Raw genomic sequence first — 21,711 nt, forward strand, 5'->3', positions numbered from 1 at the left:
AATTAAGTTTTGTGGTCCTTTTTTTCTTTTTGCAAACATGTTTGTTATGTTCCTAATTATAGATTTTTTTTTTTGGCAGCCAACACATGAGCCGTTGCAGGGATGGATCTAAAAAAAGAAATATGTGAGATAGCTCTAAGCAAAATAGCTATTTTCATATTTCCGTGTCGTAAACAGCTAGTGCAAAACAATTGCATCTATTATTTAAAAAAAAAGAAAGGAATCCAGTTTTGCCCCTTATTTGAAAAACACAAAGCCTGGCATGGCCACTCGCATAAGTAAAAGCTCCCAGCCGCCTGAGCCCATCGACGTAAAGAACAACAAATACAAGCAGCTACGAGGGTAGACACAATCAACTTCATTTTGAAAAGAGAAATGAGCCTTTTGTTCTGAGAGCGTTCAGCAACTATTCAAATCAGAAAGGCGTGATGTTTTCAAGGTCTTCTTGCAGAAGCAGATCTAGGGAGCAACTAGGCCTGGAGTCGTGTTTATTGAACAGCAGTTTATTTGTAAGTTGTCCATGGAACTTCTCCACCCCAGTCTGCCGGGAAGTTAACATGGGCAACCCTGCCTACAAAAACACCAGTGGAGTTGAAGACCACCCAATTATTACCCTGTTGTGGAAGTCTGCCCCGGCAACTGTTCAGTGGTCCCAGATGCTCAAAAGGCAGCTTAAGCCAGGATTTCAGCTGCATGCAAACCAAGGTTTTAAGAGCAAAAAAGGACACCGAGACAGAGCGCAGAGCGAAAACCTGAGAACAACCAATAAAGGTGATGGCTTCCAATGGCTCAGTGATGGAGATTATGAAAGCATGCAATGGCTCTTGAGTGTGGAGATGGTTTTAGTTCAGCTGGGAAACAGACTGATTTTCCAGAAAAATATTATTTAAGGTGACGCCAGAGGTCTTTGACTTGTCCCAAATCATCTGCCCATGAAGCTTCCTCTCTTGCTGGAATTAAAAAAGGGGACACGCATTTGATTTGATGCCATCACATTACGTTGCCATGGGGCTCAACTGAGGTTTCCTGAACAAGCCATAGGCAGCTGGCCTACTGCCAAGCTAGGAATCAAGGAAGCCCAACTGGCACCACATAAAGGGCCTTTAGGAGATTCCTAGGGCTTCTCCACAACTTGCCAACTTTTCATTCTTAATAGGAGAAAAGGAAATAAATGTTAAATACAAGGGGAGAAGTCCCACTGACTGTATTCAGTTTGATATTAACCTTTCATCTAATCCCAAACCTTTTTGTCCTGACTCTGCCCATTTTAGGGCATGGCTCCTAGCCTCAAAATTTGTATTTGTCTGCCCTAAGCAACGATTTACGCCTCTCAGGGGTTAGGCTTCCAAATGGCAGTAAACCATGGCTTGTTGAATAAACCACAACTGGCTGGGTTAACAGAGCAGGCGAAGGCAAACCAACCATACCATTCCTCAGTGCAAAATGCGAACCAGGCCACGGTGAGCCAGCTGCAAGATGTACCAGGATGACACGGTCCCAATCGCCTTAGATCAAAGGAAGACATCTGCTGTTCCTTTTACTCATCTTCCTCTTTTTATTTTTTCTTGCAGGAACAGTCCTGTGATGAATTCAGCCAGGTCTCCAAGGACCCTTCAGGAAACCAGCCCAGAGCAGAAGGCACTAAGTGCCATTATTTCCATCCTGCCTGGGTTTGCAAAATGTTTCTTCCCAGCTGCTTATTTAATGATTGGGTACCAGTTTTATGCTCGTCCTTTTTTTTTTTAAAGACATCTGAAGGATAGGAAAATATTGGTCATCATGTCAATTTTCCAAGTTGTAAAAATGTGGTCATCTCCAGAGTTAAAAAGCCATCAGCTCAACTGAAAGGAAGCTTATTAATGTCACGAATAAAATACAATACACTAATCCAGGGGTCGTCTTCAAACTTGGCCCTTTTATGACTTGTGGACTTCAACTCCCAGAATTCCTCAGCCAGGCACGCGTGGCTGCACTAATCTATGAAGGGAGGCTGTGTTCAGGATAGAATTCATACTTTACCCTAACCCACGGTCTATGCACTGGCCTTTGGTCTGCCTGATGTGCGTAGCTATCAGCCAGTTTAGAAGCAACAAAAAGGAACCGTAGGAACACATATACACCCACCTCACAATTGCAAAATAGAATAGAGCTGGAAGGGATCTTGGAGGTCTTCTAGTCCAGCCCCTTGCTCAAGCAGGAGAACCTATAACACTTCAGACAAGGGAGAAGAACCTATGCCATTTCAGACAAGTGACATTTTCCCAAATCATTTCCCCAAAGTTGGTAGAGTTACCAAGACGAATGCCACTGCATAATGGGGGGGGAGTCTATGGCCTCCACTGTGTTTATGTATGTTTTCTATTCAAATGAGCCGGGAGATGTAGCATAAACTGGAACCTGTGATAGACTCATACAGAGTCTCCAATATATGTTGTGTCTATTCTTCACAAATGAATGAAAAGTCAGCCTGGCAAAAAAATAATAATAATAATAAAAATAAAAATGGAGGTCTTACTGGGCTCCTTGCCAGTACGACTCGCTGAAGACCTTGATCAGGTTCCCATGCTGTGGTAAGGCACCCTTTGCACAACCATCGTTTGTTCAATCGGCCACCAGAGGTGGGCAACACATGACATGTCAAGCCGACACCAAGCGAGTGAGCGATGTACAAACGAGGATGGTTTCAGATCTGCAATCTGATGCTGTAGTTCAATTTGGTCCTTGGAAGGACAGCCAGAGCAGAAACCACCCGCCCAACAGCAAATTCTACCTTATTGGGAGCCTCACCAAAACACCACGGGCTATCTTGGTGGTCAGTGTGCTTGTTTTTGAGCGCAGAAATTGCCACCACTTGCAAGGCTTGGGACAAATAAATAAAAGCTGGAATGGGAGATGCAGAAAGCTTTCTGCAACAGAGCCATTCAAGAAAAAGGAGAGCCAGGAAGAAGAGGGGAGCATCACAAGAGGGAAAAAAGCGTATCAAAGAAGACCCCACCCAACTGTTTGCTTCAGACCCACCCTCCCCCATGTTCCCCCCTACATTAACCCTGAGTTAAACCAAAAAAGGATTAGAAAGTGCTACAGCCTCATTCCAGACCCAGCCCACTAAGGTCTCATCCTTTGCAAATTCATCATAAGAGAGAGGGAGGGAGAGAAAACAAAGCAGAAGGACAGGAACCCAGGAGTGCACAAATCTTTCCTAACCTGAAATATTCCAGGCTGGGTGGGAAATTCAACCTCCCTGCTCCCACTTGACGTGCTCCGAGCCCCAAAGGGCACACTGCCTTAAACACAAAGCTCTCTATCCTGAGCTTGCAAGAGGCTTCCATCCAGTTGGAAAGGCCTCAGAAAATGGTGGTGGCACACTCAAAACTCTTTTGCATTTGAATTGTTTTAGGTGCCCCTAAAGGAAGGAAGTCCCTATGGCTTCCAGTGACCACTTGTCTTCCAAAAACAGATCTTTCCCTGAGGTCCCCACCCAGATCCCTCTCTAGCACACCCTGCCCAGCAGGATCCAGTCCACATTCTGAGATTACAAAAAGGGGCAGTGTGAAAATAAGCAACACTTAATAAGACTCAGCTGCCGCCCTCTCTCCATCCATCTTTAAAACACCGATCTGGTAGCCTGGTGGAAATGGTGCCGCTACCTTTTGTCTGAGTCACAATTCAGAATTCTGTTCCTTCTTAAGGAGCGCTTCTCCTATAAACAGTCACTAGGTCCTTTGGGACTCCTTTACGCAAACCGGTAGGTTCCCTTCTCAGTTCCCCTAAATCTTTGACCTCTTGCAAGACCTGGGTGGCTTGCCGGAGTTGCTCGCTTGCTTCGTTGAGCAGCTCCTTTGCATCCGCTGAAGGCCCTTGGTCCTTCTGGGCTTGCTCCAGCTCTTCAACCTGAACCTTCTGCAGGAGCTTTTCAGTTTGTTCCTTTTCATGAGCAATTTTCTTCTCCATCTGTGCCACGTGGAATATAGACATCTTCTGGAAATCTGGCCGTGGAGGAGGCTTTTTGGGCGATTCTGAAAGCAAGGCCCCCAGAGAGGAGCTGCGAGGCTTCGTTGCCGGAGAACCTCCCACGGGCTCCACTATGTCAACCTGATCTTCAGAAGGCAGGCTCAACACCTCTTTCTTGGTTCCTTGCTCTGAGGAAGACTCGTCCTGCTCCTTCCCATTTGGGAAAACAGGTTCCGTTGTTCCGTTGTCATCAACGCCGTTGACGTCAAGGTTTGAGTCTCCATCAGGCTGCCGATCCCCTTCAGCAATGTCTACCTGTGCGTCGTTCTCCTTAGAGCTCAAGCTGGCTCTAAAAACCTTAGGAGGAGGAGTCGGTGGTTTGACTGCTTCCTCGTTTAATCCAGGGGAGTTCTCAGCTTCAACGTCGTGAAGTTCAGAACCTGGACGGTCCCATCCCACCTTCATTTTGTCAGATAAAATCTTTGGAGGAGGTACTGGAGGTTTGGTTTCCACCAAATCCTCTTCAGCTGGAGTCCCTTCAGAGTCCTCACACTTGTCCTCTTCCGCATCACTTATTTCTACAGAGTTCACCGTTTCGCTGGATGTTGCTACTTCCTTAAGAGGTTTAGCTGGAGGCATCGGTGGCTTCCTGACCTGCGGATCTTCTGGGGTAGGATTGGCACTTAGGTTGTCCGTGGGAGGCATGGGCACTTTTGCGGGGGGCATGGGAGGTTTATGAACCTCCTTTGGAGGGGGGGCATCAGCAGTTTCACGGGACACTGGGATGCTGTTTGGGGGTCCACTGTCTGGTACCTCTAAATCAAGTCTCAGGATCCCATCTGACGTTGAACTAGCCACCTAAGTAGGAAAGCAAATGAGAGAGATCTCAGAATCAGTGCTCAAGTCCATAATTGTTGAAGAATGAAAGCTACTGGCCACACAACGAGAAACGACTTAAAACAGCTTCAAACACCCTACGTGTCTTGCAATTTCAGAATGACTACCATGCATGGGTTGTTTTTTTTAACTATTACACTATTGTCAGCAGAAGAGATTCTCCTACCTTCATGGCAGTTCACTCAATGAGCCCCCATGGAGGACTCCTACATGGGATTGATGGAGCGGGAACCTATCTTTATCCTTTCCTTAGGCTACCATGTGTAAGTGATGGGGAAACAAAAATCCAGACAACCCTCAGATGGCAATGTCTTGCTCTATGCTGCCTGCTGGTGGTCATCTGGAGTTTTGCAGTCCAAATATGATCGCATGCTCTTGGAAACAGGTACCAGAATGTGGGGCTTTGTTCCGTATGATAGACTTCTTGGGCCTACATCCTCTCTTCTGTTGAGCCCTAGGTGGATAGAATTCCTTGTTATTAGGCTGAGAACGAGGCTGTTGCTAGACCTAATCTGGGTGGCCGTTGTTTTGCTTGAGGAAAACTCTGCAAGCTGAGCTACAAACAGCTACAAACAGAAACTCCTTTAGAGAAATGGGAGAATTGGTACAGGAGAGAGACTTGGTTCATGCTATCTCCACATTCAGTGTTAACTACAGCTACTCTTTGATTTACGACTGGTTGCTTAACAACTCTTCAAAGTTATGACAGATCTACCCAGACCTACTTACAACCCGTTTTCAGAGGTAGGACAGCCCTCCACACACACACACATCCCAGTCACATGATCATATTCTGGATGCTTGGCAACCAGTTCACCTTTAGGGCTGTTTGCAGCATCCCAAAGTCATGTGACTGTGATTTGCAATGTTTTTTTTGCCAATTTCCATCATTTACTTCTGGTTTCGAGTAAAAACGCCCATTGGGGAAAACGATTCGCTTGATGACCATGGTGTCCACTTAACAACCTGTCGTAAATAATGTTGGGGATGTATCCAATCAAATGACCCTTGACTTACAACAATCTACTATTATAATTCCAGGCTCAATTCAGTCGTAGGTCATCTATCTATCTTCTATCATCTATCAATATCTATCAATATCTATCAATCTGTCTGTCTGTGTCTGTCTGTCTCTGCTTGCCTGACTGCCTGCCTATCGTCTACCTATCTGATAACACCAAAGCCTTCTCTCCCACTAAAAGTCTCCCCAAATATTAGGGACAAGTCTTCTTTGGTCTACAACTATTAGAGTTCTAGATGATGGTGACACAACACCGGGACTTTTCTGTAGCTATACCCACGCTTTGGAACTCTCCCCCAAGGCTAAGAAGTTCATTCAGTTCCTCTGTGAGTGAGGAACCAGTTTGTAATAATCTTGTCTCAGCCTTCTGCTTCTTCTGGGTTTAATATTTAATCTTCTCTTCCCAGCCTACTGTTTGTTCTGCATTTTAATATTTAATCATGATTTCTTTAGGACGTTTAATAATTGTGCTTCTTTGAAACGTTGTTAAAAAACAGCTAAGAAATACCAGTGTTGAGTACAGAACAAATTATTCATACTAGAGGATTCAACCTCAATTGAAATAATTCACGGACATGTATAGCTGGCACGTGTAATTATTTCAAATAATCATACCTGTCACAAATCCAATCTAAAATCAAAATTAGCTGGGGGTGAATATTGTGATGAGAAATAGCAAAACAGAAGAGCACAAAATATAGATTGGAATGTTGCTGAATAAATGATAAAGGAGTATTCTGATTAAATAATATAAAAACCACATTGGTTTGGTGGTAACCTCACTCCTTACCTCTTTCAAATGGCTTCTGGTTGGCGGACGACGGCCCTTCACTATCTTGGCTCTGCCTCGAGTTACGTGATCCAAAGAAAGACTCTCATCCACTTTTACCTTTAAATGGGAGAGAAAATAGAAAAAGACTGAGATCAGAATAACCGGATAACAGTTGGAAGGGACTTAGGAAGTCTTCTAATCCAACCCCCTGACCAAGCAGAAGACCCTGTTCCATTCCATACAAATGGTTGTCCAGTTTCTTCTTGAAAACTTCCACCACAACTTCTGGAGGCAACCATTCCACTAATTGTTCTTAGGAAATTTATCCATAATTGTAGATTGGATCTCTCTTTGATGGTCTTCCATTCGTTACTTCTTGCCCTGCTATCATGTCACTCCCTAGTTCACTCTTGTTTTAATCCCATAAATCAGAGGTCCCCAACCTTGGCCACTTTATGACTTGTGGACTTCAACTCCCAGAATTCCTCAGCCAGCTATGTTGGTTGAGGAATTCTGGGAATTGAAGTCCAGGAGTCATAAAGTGACCAAGGTTGGGGACCTCTGCCATAAATGACTCAAAACAAGCATTTCACAGTTCCGCCTTCCAAACTAAAAAATACACAAGAGGTTGAATCATTCCTTTAATCTGTACAACAAATCCTAGCATGTTTTTGGCTTCAGATCATGCGAAAACTTACCCACTGTGGTTTATTACAGAAAGCCAGATAATTGTGGTTTATTAACCAATACAGGCCAGATATGACTTTTTATTTTGCCAATCCATAAACCTTTATTTTGCCAATCCACAAACCTTGGTTTACAACCCACTCTGGCTGTATTTTCACTAAGGCAAGACTAAATCAAACAGACAATTCTGTGAATCAACTTTTGCAATCTTGAACTCAACTCTGTTGAGATTTGTGATAAACAAACTAATCCAAGAAAGTACATACTACGCTTGGAGATATGTTGCAAAAGACGGGTTATCGTCCCAATGTTGTAAGATTTGGCTCAATCTCTGAACCATTAACCAACCAACCAAGCTGGATTCATACAACACGTTCATGTTTATGACGGTTGCAGTCTCCGGGGGAGGAGTGTCACGTGATCGCCCTTTTGCGACTTTCGGCCAACGGGAAGCCAGGTTCGCTTAACAAGCATGTTACTAACTTAAACCCCTGCAGCGATTTGCTTAAGAATTGTGGCGAGAAAGATCGTCAAATGGGGCAAAACTCCCTTAAACAAATGTTTCTCTTAGCAAGAGAAATGTCGGGCTCAATTGTGGTCGTAAATGGAGGACTACCTCAGGGCATCCTCAGCTCCAAAGTCCCTGGCTCTACCCTAGTCCACCGACTCCACTTAAGGCCGCCAATATCACCCAATGACATGACTCTTCCAATATCTCCTTCCTGGGTAACACGAGACCACAAGCGGCTCAAATTCTGCCTTCCTCTTCTCTCCACCCTAGATTTGCAAGGCAAATGCAATTAGTTTGCTGTTCCCAGCTCCTCTCCCCCGCCCCTCACAAGCACAATTTGGCACACTGCCTGCAGAACTCAATGTGAAAGACAAGCAACCTCTTCCTAACGCGACACTCCATGACAATCCAGTTCTTCTGGAAGGAGGCAGAACAAGCCACCTCCTTGCAGCCGTTGTGAAAACGAGAGAGCGAGCAGGTACCCGACTCGGATCCATCGGATGACCCACTTCCCCTCTCAGCCATAAAAAGAGACCCAGAACGCTTTGCTCGGACAGCCTTGGGTTTAAATGGCGAGACCAAAAAGGAGAAAGAACGCAAGAAAGGGAGAAAGAGGGAAGTGGAAGGAAGCAGACGCTAGAGAAGTTCATTCAGAGTTGACATTCCTTTGCCAGAATCATTGGTAGTCCAGGCCAGGAAGGCCCAATCAACGTCAAAGCTTCTCTGGCCAAAACAAACCATCTCCCTTGGATACCCCGGAAGATGCAAAGCACAACTCCACTCGTTAATGCAACGGCTGGCTTTTGACAGAAGGAGACTGAAGGCAATCTGGAAGGCAAACACTTCAGTAGATGGAATCACATCTCCTCTGGGTTGGGGCTTTTCATGCAGTGTTCCAGCCTACACGCAGTTCCTCGGCTTACGACCACCACTGAGCGCCTAACCTGTTGCTAAGTGAGGCATTTTTTAAGGGAGTTTTGTCCCATTTTATGACCTTCCCTGCTGCAGTTGGTTACGCGAATCACTGCAGTTGTTAAATTAGTCACACGGTTGTTAAGTGAATCTAGATTTCCCTACTGACTTTGCTCAACAGAAGGTTGCCGAAGGGGATCACATGACCATCATAAATACGTGCCAGTTGACCAGCTTCTGAATTTTGATCCCACGTCCACGGGAAGGCTGCAACGGTCGCACGTGCGAAAAACAACCCTAGGTCGCTTCTTTTCAGGGCCGTCGTAACTTCGAACGGTCACTCAATGAACAGTGGTAAGTCGAGGACTACCTGTGAGTCTCTGCCCTTGTTAAAATTGTGAGAAGCCACCGTGGTGATTTTTAGCAGTCACAGTGATCCTCTGGTAGGGGGTGGGCGGACATGTAGCGCTACCTAGAACTTAAGAAGAGTTTATGAAGGAAGGGGGAAAAAAAAGATCTTCAGAATCTGGACAGGATTAAGCTGGAAAAGCCAGGAGTCTGCCAGACACACGTGTCCAGATGGCCTACCAGATCTCTGTCACTTCCCCTGTCCTTGACAAAGTTCTTCCCTTTCCCCACTCTAATGCTCTTCAGATGTCTTGGATCTCAACCATCTAATAATAATAATAATAATAATGAAGTTGGAAGGGACCTTGGTGGTCATCTAGTCCAACCCCCTGCTCAGGAAGGAAACCCTACACCATTTCGGACAAATGGCTGTCCAGTCTCTTCTTAAAAACTTCCAGTGTTGGAGCATTCACCGCTTCTGGAGGCAGGTTGTTCCACTGGGGTTAATTGTTCTAACTGTCAGGAAGTTTCTCCTTAGTTCTAGGTTGCTTCTCTCCTTGATCAGTTTCCATCCGTTGCTTCTTGTCCTGCCTTCAGGCTAATCCAGAATATCCCATGGGCACCAAGATGGAGGAGACAGGTTTGAAAAACTCTCTCCTTTCCTATCCAGTCTTCTGTAGAACCTGTTTGGGTTCTGCAGCAGAAGCACAGCCTGGTTTGCAGCAAGTCAATGCAGGAAGGCAGTTCCCTGAAGCCAGGAAGTCTGAAAAGCCACCGAACCACAACTTCATTTCAGCACCCCTCTACGCCTCACCCATGGCTCTCTTTTACAGTCACCATTTTTTCCTCTTTTTAAGCTCTCATTTCTTTCAAGCTGATCTTCTTTTGCCTCTGTCTCTTTCCACCCATGGGTGAATAAATTAGGACCTGGTGGCTTCAGTCTCCTCCTCAGTTTCTATATGCAGATCCTCTGGTCACCCAACTGTTAAGAGCAAGTGTCTTCAAACTGGGCCCTTTTATGACTTGTGGACTTCAGCTCCCAGAATTCCTCAGCTGAGGAATCCTGGGAGTTGAAGTCCACAAATTTGAAGACCCCTGGTTAAGAGTGTTGGAGCTGTCGATTTTCAAACATTTGAATGAAAAGAAAAAATCTGATGGGTTTATGGAAATATACTTGGTTTTGCAGAAATGTACCGGACGGTCCTTGGTGCTGTCTGAACATGGTTGTTTTCTTGCAGACTTTTTCATTACCCAACTAGATAACATCATCAGTGCTAGAGTACCATCACGTCTTTCTACAACTTTCTCTCTCCTCATGGGTCAATATATTTTACCCATCCTGTTCTTATATAATGTATAGGGAATGGAACAACTTGCAGCAAACTTTGTTAATCTGAGAGGTTTTGTTGCTCCTCCAAGGAACTTTATCAGTCAGAGTAAAAACATATTGCAACTCATTTGGGGGAGAAACCCCTGAAGTTGGTGTAGCAAGTGTCAGAATCCAATTATATTTCATTTCTAGTTATCGACTATGGAAAACCCCATTTCTGCCCTCTCTGGATTCTGTCATACTACGAAGGGGAAAGGGGATGAGCAAAGGGGTTTTATGGCTCTCCATAACAATATGGCCTGGGATTGTCGCTGGAAGGACGGTGGGGTGGGGGCTGCTTGGGAACACTTAAAACCTTGAATGGTAGGGGTTGGCCCCTCAGATCCTATCTAGAATGCCTGCAACCATCTTCTCTTAATAAAGATGCCTGTTGGAAGAGATATTTCAAGAGTTCTGTCTTCTTAAGATGTAAAGTGGGGTGGGTCCTTACATTAAGGGTTGGTACCGGTACGTTCCAGTGACCCTCTGATTCTCTGCCTAATTTTTACTCTGACCGATGAAGTTGCTTGGAGGAGCAACAAAACGTCTCAGATTAACAAAATTTGGTCCAGTTGCCATGATTCAACTTTTAGACACCCTTGGCCTGGATGATTCAATCTTCATGAACATACAAACTTACAGCAAAGTTAGGAGCAACCTGAAGCTAAGACCTGCCACTGACCTCATCAAATATCTTATTCTTTCCTCGGCTGATGCCATCATTGAATGCTTTCATCCACAATTCCTTTTCTTCTGTGGTCGATGCCTGGAATTTGATATCTTGCACCTAAGCAGAAAAAAAAACAGGAGGAGAGTTTGCCTGAAAGTCATTCAGGTTTCACTACAAAAAAAAATAACAATAATTATTTGCAATACCAGCTGGTGCTATCCAGTTTCCCCCAGGGAAAGATTTTCTTATGATGTAGATCAGGGCAGGAGAACGGATCTGGAACAGCCCAGATGCAGGATAATAGGCATGATTTGATGAAACAATTATCTGCCTTCCGATCTACCCGAAGATTTGTGAGTCAGCTCTGACCAAAGCAAATGAAAACTAAAATGTGTAGTGTCTTTTTGCTGCTCTAAGCCGAGAAATACCTAAGAACTGTGGGGTAAGCCTCAAATCAGGCTTAAAGTAGCCTTTTTTAAAAGACTCCACGCACCTAGAATTATGAAAAATAAAATCTTGACCATGCCTGCTTAGGTCATCACTCCATCCATTGTGGTTCTCACCTGCAGAGGTTGTCCAACCCAGACAAATAACCAGGATGGACATCTTAACGTTTATTTGCTGCCAGAGGTCTGCAATGAACAAGTTGGAGACACCTTCTCTGGCCAAGATAATGTCACAATTTGTAGGAAGCGTGTTCCCCCCCCCTTCTGGGTTTTAAGGAGTCTGAGGCTATTCTGTAATTATGTGAAACCATTTTTTTAATAGAAATCGCACTAGCACTTAGACTTATATACCGCTTCACAGTGCTTGACAGCCCTCTCTAAGCGGTTTATGGAGTCAGCCTATTGCCCCCAACAATCTGGGTCGTCATTTTACCGACCTCGGAAGGATGGAAGGCTGAGTCAACCTTGAGCCCTGTCGGGATCGAACTGCTAAACTGCAGGCAGCCGGCAGTCAACAGAAGTAGCCTGCAGTACTGCATTCTAACCACTGCGCCACCACGGCTCTTTAAGAGGGAAAACACCACTTTTTAAAATTATGCTTGGCAAACATAGGGTAACAGTGCCCCTGATCTTTGGAAACGCTGAAGGATACTGAACTTTTGGAAAGGTGCAAATATCGAACGTTTCTAAAACTGAGATTTGGAGACTGCAAACCACTTTCTCCATCATGCTCCAGCTTTCTCCACCCAGACGCTTGAAACAAAAAGTCACAACGCGTCTGCGGAGCCCTAAACTGGGGAAAGCTGCTGTAGGCCACCAGCCAAGTATGTCGATGAGATCCTTGAAAGAAAGGGATGGAGCCAATGGACATTTATAATTTAAACCCATTGATACCCAGCTTTTCTGCTAAAAGGCAAATCAAAAGCAATTAACAGCTGTTAAAATCAACGTTTGGATTCCATGAATGAATGGAATTAGACTCTGTAGCTCATGTTTCCAGAAAAAAAACCAAATGCTTTTCGTGATTGTGAGAATGGTGCAGGATGAGGAATGGGGTGTTTCAGGAGAAACAAACTGTATCTTCTCTCTCGGATTCAAGCCAATAACCAAAAGGCACAACCTCATCCGTAGAAGATCAAGGGCTATCATTAATCCAAGCGATGTAAAAACACCTGATCTTGCAAAAATCACTCATGGAATAAATGTTCCAGTACAGCAATTGCACTGGCACCAACGCATCATTTTTGTCATCAACACAAGGGAATGAACCAAAGTATGCCAAGGAAAAATAGCTTGCAAGGATAGGAGGGAGGGAAGGAGAGGGGGGAGTGTGTGTGTGTGTGTGTGTGTGAGAGAGAGAGAGAGAGAGAGAGAGAGAGGGAGGGAGGGAGGGAGGGAGGGAGGGAGAGAGAGAGAGAGAGAACAAATCATGTTTCATGAAATAGGGGCAGGGGTCTTCAAACTTGGCCCTTTTATGACGTGCGGACTTCAACTTCCAGAATTCCTCAGCCAGCGTGTGCCTGACTGAGGAATTCTGGGAGTTGACGTCCACAAGTCATAAAAGGGCCAAGTTTGAAGACCCCTGAAATAGGGAGAACAAATCAATGCCCAGGCTTAATACAGAAATGTAGTCCTCTGTCTTTTGCCCTCTCCCCTTTTATCTTCACAGTAAGGGAGGATTGCAACCTAATCTTAGTCAGCAATAGATGGAAAACAATCATGGACGGAACCAACCTAGAACTAAGGAGAAATTTCCCGACTGTGAGAACAATTAACTAGTGGAACGGCTTGCCTTCAGAAGTTGCGGATGCTCCAACACTGGAGACTTTTAAGAAGAGATTGGACAGCCATTTGTCTGAAATGTTAAAGGGTTTCTTGGCTGAGCAGGGGGCTGGACTAGAAGACCTCCAAGGTCCCTTCTAACTGCGTTATTCTATTATTTTGTTAAAAATAGAAAGAAAGAAATGATTTGGATAAGATAATCTCTGCCATCGACTGTATATCCCACCCATTTGCAACTGAATGGGTATCAATCCAAAATTTTGCCAGATCTGATCATTTGCACCTTCTAGCCCTCATTCATTCACTCGCTTTATATTCCTGCCTTTCTATCTGCAGCACAAGACAGCAGCGTACATAACACTGGGCTCACGGCCCTTTTCAGCAACACGATGTTAGGATTCGATAAAGCATAATGAAATCCATTTTGATTTTTGCTACAGCCCAGCCCAGGTTTTGGAGTAGAGATGCCCACATGCGCTCAAAGAGCCGGAACAAGTTATGCAACCTTGAATTTGCAGAAGGCAGAGCCAGGCACACCAATGATTACAGTGGAGTAAAGCAACTTCTCTCCTCCCTCGATTTTTATTTTTGCTGCAGCTGCTGCAAGGGAGGAGTTAGTAAGCAGTCTCATTGGAAGTAGAGAAGCCAAACTTGTTGGATGGCCATCTGCTCTTTCTGAACTCCCAAACAACTGAACTGGAATCACCCTTATTAAAAAAAAGAAAGAAAGAAAAAGTCACTTACAATAGCGCCTCTACTGAACACAAGGGGCAGGGTTTGGTTTTGTTTTTTTACAGTAATTTAAACTCTAAGCACAGTCTCAATTGATCAAACTTGCTTTTTGCCACAATAAGTTGCTGGCTGGAAAGCAGAGCAATGGGGGGGGAGGGGGGAAATAGGAGGGTCCGATTCTGTTTGGACAAAGGGGAAAAAAAGAGAGCAAGAGAGAGATCTTGGTTCCTTCCCAAGGAAGCATGCTTCCCCCATGAAGTCAGAGTAGGATATTCTCTCTCCATAATCAGGAATGAGTCTTGCCTGAATGATCAGACTTTTGCCCTTGTTGTAGGCTTTAGATAGTTAAAGAGTTGTATCACTGGCTCATTCTGTGATGATTTTTCCATTATTGGATTATCTGTTCTTGGCTGCCTGGTTGAATGCAGTTATACAATCCAGGAGGAGGCTGCCAATGGCATAGTCCAGGAGATGAAAGAGAAGTAACTGAGATGTCCAAAGAAAAGAGCACTTCAGAAAAGGCCTTACAAAGGTTCAAACTCTTCTGTCTATCCAAGATATGTGTTCCCTGGAGAAGGCCACATCTGAAGATCTTCCAGATGTGACATAGAGCTGTCTCTGAACAGAAGTTTGGAAGACATTGTTCCAGTCTTGTTTATTATTATCATAATAAGCACAAGACTGTTCCAGTCCCAGGGAGTGAAGATGGGAGCCCACATAATATTTAAGGACAAATCCTTACGAGTGAAGATCTATCACAATTAGATCTATATGCTGACCTTCATAGAGAATGGGGCAAATTGCAAAATAAAAATTAAAAAAAAAAAGCCAAAGATCAAAGATGGTCCTGATTTTTCATGCCTGACACTTCGTGTAACTTCTGTAGAATTAAGCTGGTTGTAAACCTAAAGTGCCCGATTCCCAGAGTTTAAATCTAGGTTCATCCAATAATTTCTGCAACCGTCAAAGAAAGCAACCACACTATTTTCATTCTGCAAAATTAGGAGCCGCATATTTCCAGTTGGTTTGAGCACCTGAGTGCATTATTTTCGCACTGTTTTTTCCCCATAGGTTGAAGGGAGGAAGACTTTGGCCAACCGTGCAGCAGATGGAGAAACAGAACCATGTTGTAACTCCTAGGTGCTCCTTCAAAGTTCAATCAAATCCAAACCATTCCATGCCTTCGAGTTATACTTCTTCCTACAAGTGGGATGCTAGTGAATATACTACCCAAGTGCAATTGTGTCAGAAATTGAGCCTGTTGCTCCACAGAGCATCACCATTGACAATGTTAAGTTGTCCCACAAAGTATCTTGTGGTCATGTCTAAAAGCCATAGCCTTCATTGCTTCAACCAAAAGCCAACAAAGGAACTGACCAACACCTTCATGAAAGCATATACATATGGAAAGCATGCAGAGCACATGGTTTCTGGGATTCTTTCCTGTTCCAGTTGTGGCCAGAAAAGACATCTGTATTTTCTTCTGTGCAACCAAGCTTTCTCTTTGTGTTGGATCTGGGTGCACATGTAAGAAACAAAAGGCAGGCTTATGTATTCTTCACTCTGAGTCAAGAGGGAGGAGTTCTTAGGAAGACAGCACTCCTTAGGGATACACTGGTGGATTGTTTTTCAGGAATGTTTTTCTCCACACTCCTAAGCCTCTCAGACTCAACCTTTGTATGGTGGCATCTCTTTCAACACCAAATTTGGTCCCGTTCTGTTATGTTTTCAGAGAGAGATTCTGCTGGTTATATAATTGCCAACATTCCTTTGGAAATCGGAAAGAATAAATACAGGGAGGGAGGGAGGGAGGGAGGGAGGGAGGGAGGGAGGGAAGGAAGGAAGGAAGGAAGGAAGGAATCAGTTTCATATAGAACAGAAAAGACTTCGTACCTTGCAACCTGGAGAATGGATTAAAATGAATCTGTTTTTCCTTTTCAGGAGGGCTCGCAAATCTTGGCATCTATCGTAATGCTCCAGTTCAAGACTCTCAACACATTTCTGTTCCGCCTGTAAGAGACAATATTACATTTTTTTTCTCTCTCCTGCAAAGCATGAGGTGTGACACACCACTGCAAGTTAGACACTGACTCCAGACTAGGGAAATCTATGTTTGTGCTGCACTTCAACTCAATCTCTGGAGTCACCCAGACTGCCCCCCCCCCAGAGTCACCTGTGTGTGAATTGGGTGGCTATGTAAATCAGACACATGACAGTAAATTTGCTTAATAAACAAATAAATAAAAGCTTTACATCTGCTTCTCTCTCACTGCAATGGTCAACCAGCTCTAACATATTTCATGAGCCATCCTTGTTGAGGCTGCTCAGAGCAGCAATGGTCTAACAGGGTCAACATGTGCCATCCTAAGTCCCCCGTCTTGTACCACCTGTTGGGTAAAATATTCTCAACGGCACAATTAGAAGGTTGCAAAGCCTCCCCAAATAAGAGGATATAAGAGTAATGCGGGCAGAATTTCATTCCACCTACAACAGCATCCCTTTGTGTGTTTGTTTGCATTGAAGGTATCAATGCAACTCAATTCCACACATGGAGATTCTTTGTCTGATTAAAAAGAGGGAAAACTACGATTCTGAGGTAGGCCTATCGTTGTCCTCTACATTAGCCTTCCACAAATGTCGGCCTTTCTGGTAAGTGGCTTCCAGCTATCATGATTTTTGATAATTGGCAGAATTGAATCTTTCTGATACTTTCCAAAAGTTGTCCAGCAGACCATCCAGTACAGGAACCTAGTCTGGAAAATAACAAGGTATATGCCACCATGGACATAGATACTTTAGCCAAGAAAAGGCTACTAGGCTGGCAAACCACCCAAACATCTGGAAGCTGACAGCTTGGATCTACACTAACGATTCATTCACACACACAACAAGCTATCATGTCCAAACCACAAAGCCACAGTTGTATTATAATCCAGTTTCAATGGATCCATATATTGGACATTGAACAGGCATATAGTAGGATTCATCTTACACAGTATTCATGGGGGAGTAATTTTGCCAAATTTGACACACACACACACACACAGCTTTGCGTTTCTCAGACCTAAGCAACTTCCAGCTACCTAAAAAAAATTAGTTAATAGTTTGGAAACTTAAAGGTGATGTTCTGGAGTATCACACTATGTGGCCTACTTGGGACTCCTGTTGGAGACAAGCAAGACACCCCATCTTGTTCAAAGAATACCATTACATTTAATTTTTCTTGTTTAAAAAAACGTCACTTGAACTTGTTCTTACTGACCACTGAAGGGAAGCAGTTTAGAATTCTGACCAACACGTGAAATAGAGCATATTTCAATCCTACATTTTCATCCGGCGCTCTTTTAATCATCCCAAGGATGATTTTATTAAGCACCTTGCATAAAACAGTGAAGTGTTTCAGGTCACCCAAACAGCCAGCAGAGATACTGCGACAGGAACTTTTAATGTTCTAAAATCTAGTTCCTCGCAAGTACAAAATGTAACGCTTTCTTGGCTAAACCATAAATATAATTCACACGTAGTTATAGGTGAAAGAAGGGCAGGAAATAATAATAAAAAAGAGTGGCATGCATCTATGGGTAAGATGGTAGTTGCTAAATCTCACACAGGGGAATAAACACAGGACTAAGTATTCCAAAGGTGCTTTTTCATGAAGCAACTGGACTTTCTTGTTTTTCTTTGAAGATGTTTCGCTTCTCATCCAAGAAGCTCCTTCAGCTCTGAAGAAGCTTCTTGGATGAGAAGCAAAAGGTCTTCAAAGGAAAACAAGAAAGTCCAGTTGCCTCGTGAAAAAGCACCTTTGGGATAACTATGACCTGGATGACTGAGAACCTCTATGGACAGACTTAAGTATCCCAGGCTTAAAGGGCCATTATCCTCTAGAACTATCAATTGAAATAATTAAGAACAGCAGTAGAATGAAGTTTGCCCTCTTCCAAATGGGCCCAACGATTATATGAGAAAAGTAGGTTAATCCGAGAAGACTTTGTCTCCTGCGCTTATTCAAAAAGAACCCCTAGTGATCGTAAGCATCAGAGAGAAAAGGTTTCCAATTCCGAGATGATGGGTTAACCTCTTTCTGCTTGACATCTTTCGTCGTTATTGGCATGGGTTGCTCAACAAGAAGAAAAGAGGAAGCACCAGGAAGGAAGAGGACGACTACGAAGAGGGTGTAAAAATAATCTCAGATCGTACAGTGTACAGTATGCACGTAGAGGAATGCTTAAAAATAGTGGCTACAAATTTAAACCAAATCCATTTCATCACAGTGGGCCAAAAAACTAACCAGCTGAATCATCTCCCTGTTCAGTTGACTGCTTCATGATGAGTGGCAACTTCCAAGAACCCTGTTCATGTTCTTCATTTTCAGCTTGCAAACCATTCTGTGATCGTCCTTCCAAATCAGTTTCCCCAATCTTCATGGTTTGCCAAATAGGGCAACAGAGCCAACCTTAAGGGTTATCCTTCAGAGTTAGACCCCCTCATCTAGAAAAACACTAGCCCAGTTATACTACATGCCTTAGGAACCTCATGAAGGGAAAGGATTCCCTGATCAGTCGTGACCGATTCTAGGAGGCGATGCTCATCTCCATTTTTTAGCTGAGGGAACCAGCATTCCCTGAAGACATTTCCATGCGGCTGGCACAGTTGCATGAAGTTTTGCCAGTCCCAGCTGTGATCACTCTGCAAGGACTACCTGTATTTCTTTTATCTATCCCAGGGGTAGGCAACCTTGGCTCTTTTGTGACTCGTGGACTTCAACTCCCAGAATTCCTGAGCCAGCATGGCTCAGCTTGGAAACCTCTCCCTTTCCCCTCAGCATGGCTGGCTCAGGAATTCTGGGAGTTGAAGTCCACGAGTCATAAAAGAGCCAAGGTTGCCTACCCTTGATCTATCCAATGCTTTAATAGATGGTCTCTGGACCTAAACTTTTAACATTAGAAGAAACATTCCCAGTAAGACAGAGAAGAAACCAAATTTAAACCACCAGGGAAGACCATTTCTGTGTTTGGAACAAGTCCGTGAGTTTGTTGAGATTTTTCTCTCCCCTTGTCTTACCTCATCTTCATATACCAAGAGTTGGGTTTTACTGAGCCGGATGTAACGCTCTTTCCAAAGACTCAGAAGCCCTCCACTGCTCTTCTTGACCCAGCCAACTTTATCTGCTGAAGAGGGACTCTTTGACTTCTCCAAATTTTCCTGTTTCAAACCCTAGAATCAAACCAGGAAAAAGATATTACCAGGAATCCATAAACTGCTTTTTGCAAAAGTCCTGAATTTCTAGGTTTTCCCTCCAGGGATGATGGAGAGTCCCTTAACTATGGTTCAATAAGCAAAAGACAATTTTCACCCAACACACATGACCAAAATGAAACAACAGTATTATGGTTTCAATCAGGGGTCTTCAAACTTGGTCCTTTTATGACTTGTGGACTTCAACTCCCAGAATTCCTTAGCCAGGCAGGCTGGCTGAGGAATTCTGGGAGTTGAAGTCTATACGTCATAAAAGGGCCAAGTTTGAAGACCCCTGGTTTAAATAATATGTGAATTCAGAGGTGTTCTAGTATCGTGATATATTGCTAACATATAAGTAACACATCTGGGTAGCTCAAAGGACGCCCAAACTTAATACTATATCAAAGTATTTATTGTTGAAGGTGAACAGGAAAATATTTGTTGGCACATGCCACGCAAACTACCCAAGACATTTGGGAGCTTGTGTCAAAGTATTACGGTGCCCTTTCCATCAGCTCTAGGTCCAGATTACCAACCAAACAAGTGAAACATTCAAGAATATTGATGATACAAGAAGGGCTTCCACCACATCTGAGGTCTATTTGGGACAGGCTGTAAGGCTCACACAATTGTGCCATTCCACAAAGGAATGCTTTCATGACTGAGCTGCAACATCTGTCCTTTGCAACCACAATTTTCAAATTGCCCCGTGGTAGGGCTGGCCCTGAATGTCTTTCTTACTGCAATGTGGAAGCTCTTTTTTTTTTTTTAAACTAACTCTTCCCATCAGAGGCACTCCCAACAGGAGCATCAGGGCAGTCCTCATTGGCTCTCTGTGCTTGCTGATCTGAAGCCTCCCCTTGAGCTTGAATGGAGGATGAGAAGCCAAGGAAAGGGAGGGAGAGGGGAAAATGCTGGAAAGATGATTATACATTGAAGTACAGGATGTTCATACATAAAGTCCCCGTGGCCAATTTATAATGAAATAAATGCGAGAATAACTACTCTGAAGCCAAGAGAACATTTCTCGAGTTTTTCTTCTTTGGAAACACAAAACAAAACCAAAAGTTAAAAGGTTCCTTCCCATTAATATGAATTGTGGAAAAAAAAACAAGGAACGAAAGCCTAACGTACAAGTTTAGCTTCTTGCCCTGGCAGAAATATAAGGCCTCTGGCTTAAGTTGGGTTTCTCCACCTAAATAACTGCAGCCTGGCTGTCCACAAAGTAATACTTCCTCTTCTGGATCAAGCCGATTGGGAAACATTCACCTACGTGCAACCCAGTTCTAAATCTGCTTTTAGACATTGTCACACAGTACCAGAGACGTACAATACCTTGCTTGCTTGCATGCAAGGCCTAAAAGGCAACAAACCTCTTTCTGCAATCGTGGTTTGTTCCAACGTTTGCCAATGTTACTCCTGGACGAAGAGGAATACAGGTCGTCCTCAACTTACCACAGTTTGTTTAGTCACCGTTCGAAGTTACAACAGCCCTGAAAAAAGTGACTTATGCCCGTTTTTCACACTTAGGACCATTGCAGGATCCCCAGGGTCACGTGATCAAAATTCAGACACTTGGCAACTCACTCGTATTTATGATGGTCCAGTGTGATGTGATCACCTTTTATGACCTTCTGACAAGTAAAGTCAATGGGGAAATCCAGATTCACTTCACAATCGTGCTACTACCTTAACAACTGCAGGGATTCAAGACAGGTCGTAAAATGGGGCAAAACTTACTTAACAAATGTCTCGCTTAGCCACAGAAATTTGGTCATAATTCAAGGACTACCTCTATGCTATATTGAACCACAAGTACAGTAGGTACCGTAAATGCTTCTGGCCAGTGCTGTTATCCAGCACTTCATTCACAGAATGCAACCTAGAGAAGCAATTTTTAAGTCTTTCTTTTTAAAACCCTGAAATAAACTTCAGAGACCATTCTGAAGGACAGATCTTCAACCACGTAGCCTGTCCTTGATGGTCTACCGCTCTTGTTGATTTCAAAAAAACCTCTGATCTTGGAATCGCCTGGATCTCCACCATTAGCAGGTTTGAGCACATCACTGTATCAGAATCCCCCGGGGCATTTCCCAAAAATGTACACTTTGTGCTCTGTGTGATTTCCTCCAAGCTTCCTAAGGGCAAGAGACTTCCATTATCTAAGCCAAGCACCACTCAAGTTCTATTTCACTACAAACAGAATAGAATAGAATAGAATAGAATAGAATAGAATAGAATAGAATAGAAATATGGAAGGAACCTTGGAGGTCTTCTAGTCCAGCCCCCTGCTCAAGCAGGAGAACCTATTCCATCTCAGACAGGTCATTGTCTAGTCTCTTCTTAAAAATCTCCAGTGATGGAGCGCCCATGAT

At 43.8% G+C, this 21,711-nt stretch overlaps 1 protein-coding gene across 1 annotated transcript; it reads right to left on the reverse strand.

Moving 5' to 3' along the window:
- Nucleotides 1-3,676: 3,676 nt before the first annotated feature.
- On the reverse strand, nucleotides 3,677-19,312 carry PLEKHO2 (pleckstrin homology domain containing O2; the record flags this gene model as incomplete). Its single annotated transcript, XM_015818313.2, has 5 exons — nucleotides 3,677-4,809; nucleotides 6,660-6,758; nucleotides 11,151-11,255; nucleotides 15,992-16,108; nucleotides 19,160-19,312. Coding segments are annotated over 5 exons (1,599 nt in total), but the record flags the coding sequence as incomplete, so codon positions are not given.
- Between the last annotated feature and the right edge of the window lie 2,399 nt (nucleotides 19,313-21,711).

This window comes from Protobothrops mucrosquamatus, unplaced genomic scaffold, assembly GCF_001527695.2.
Source record: "Protobothrops mucrosquamatus isolate PMUCROS unplaced genomic scaffold, P.Mucros_1.0 scaffold714, whole genome shotgun sequence".
NCBI classification, from domain to species: domain Eukaryota; kingdom Metazoa; phylum Chordata; class Lepidosauria; order Squamata; family Viperidae; genus Protobothrops; species Protobothrops mucrosquamatus.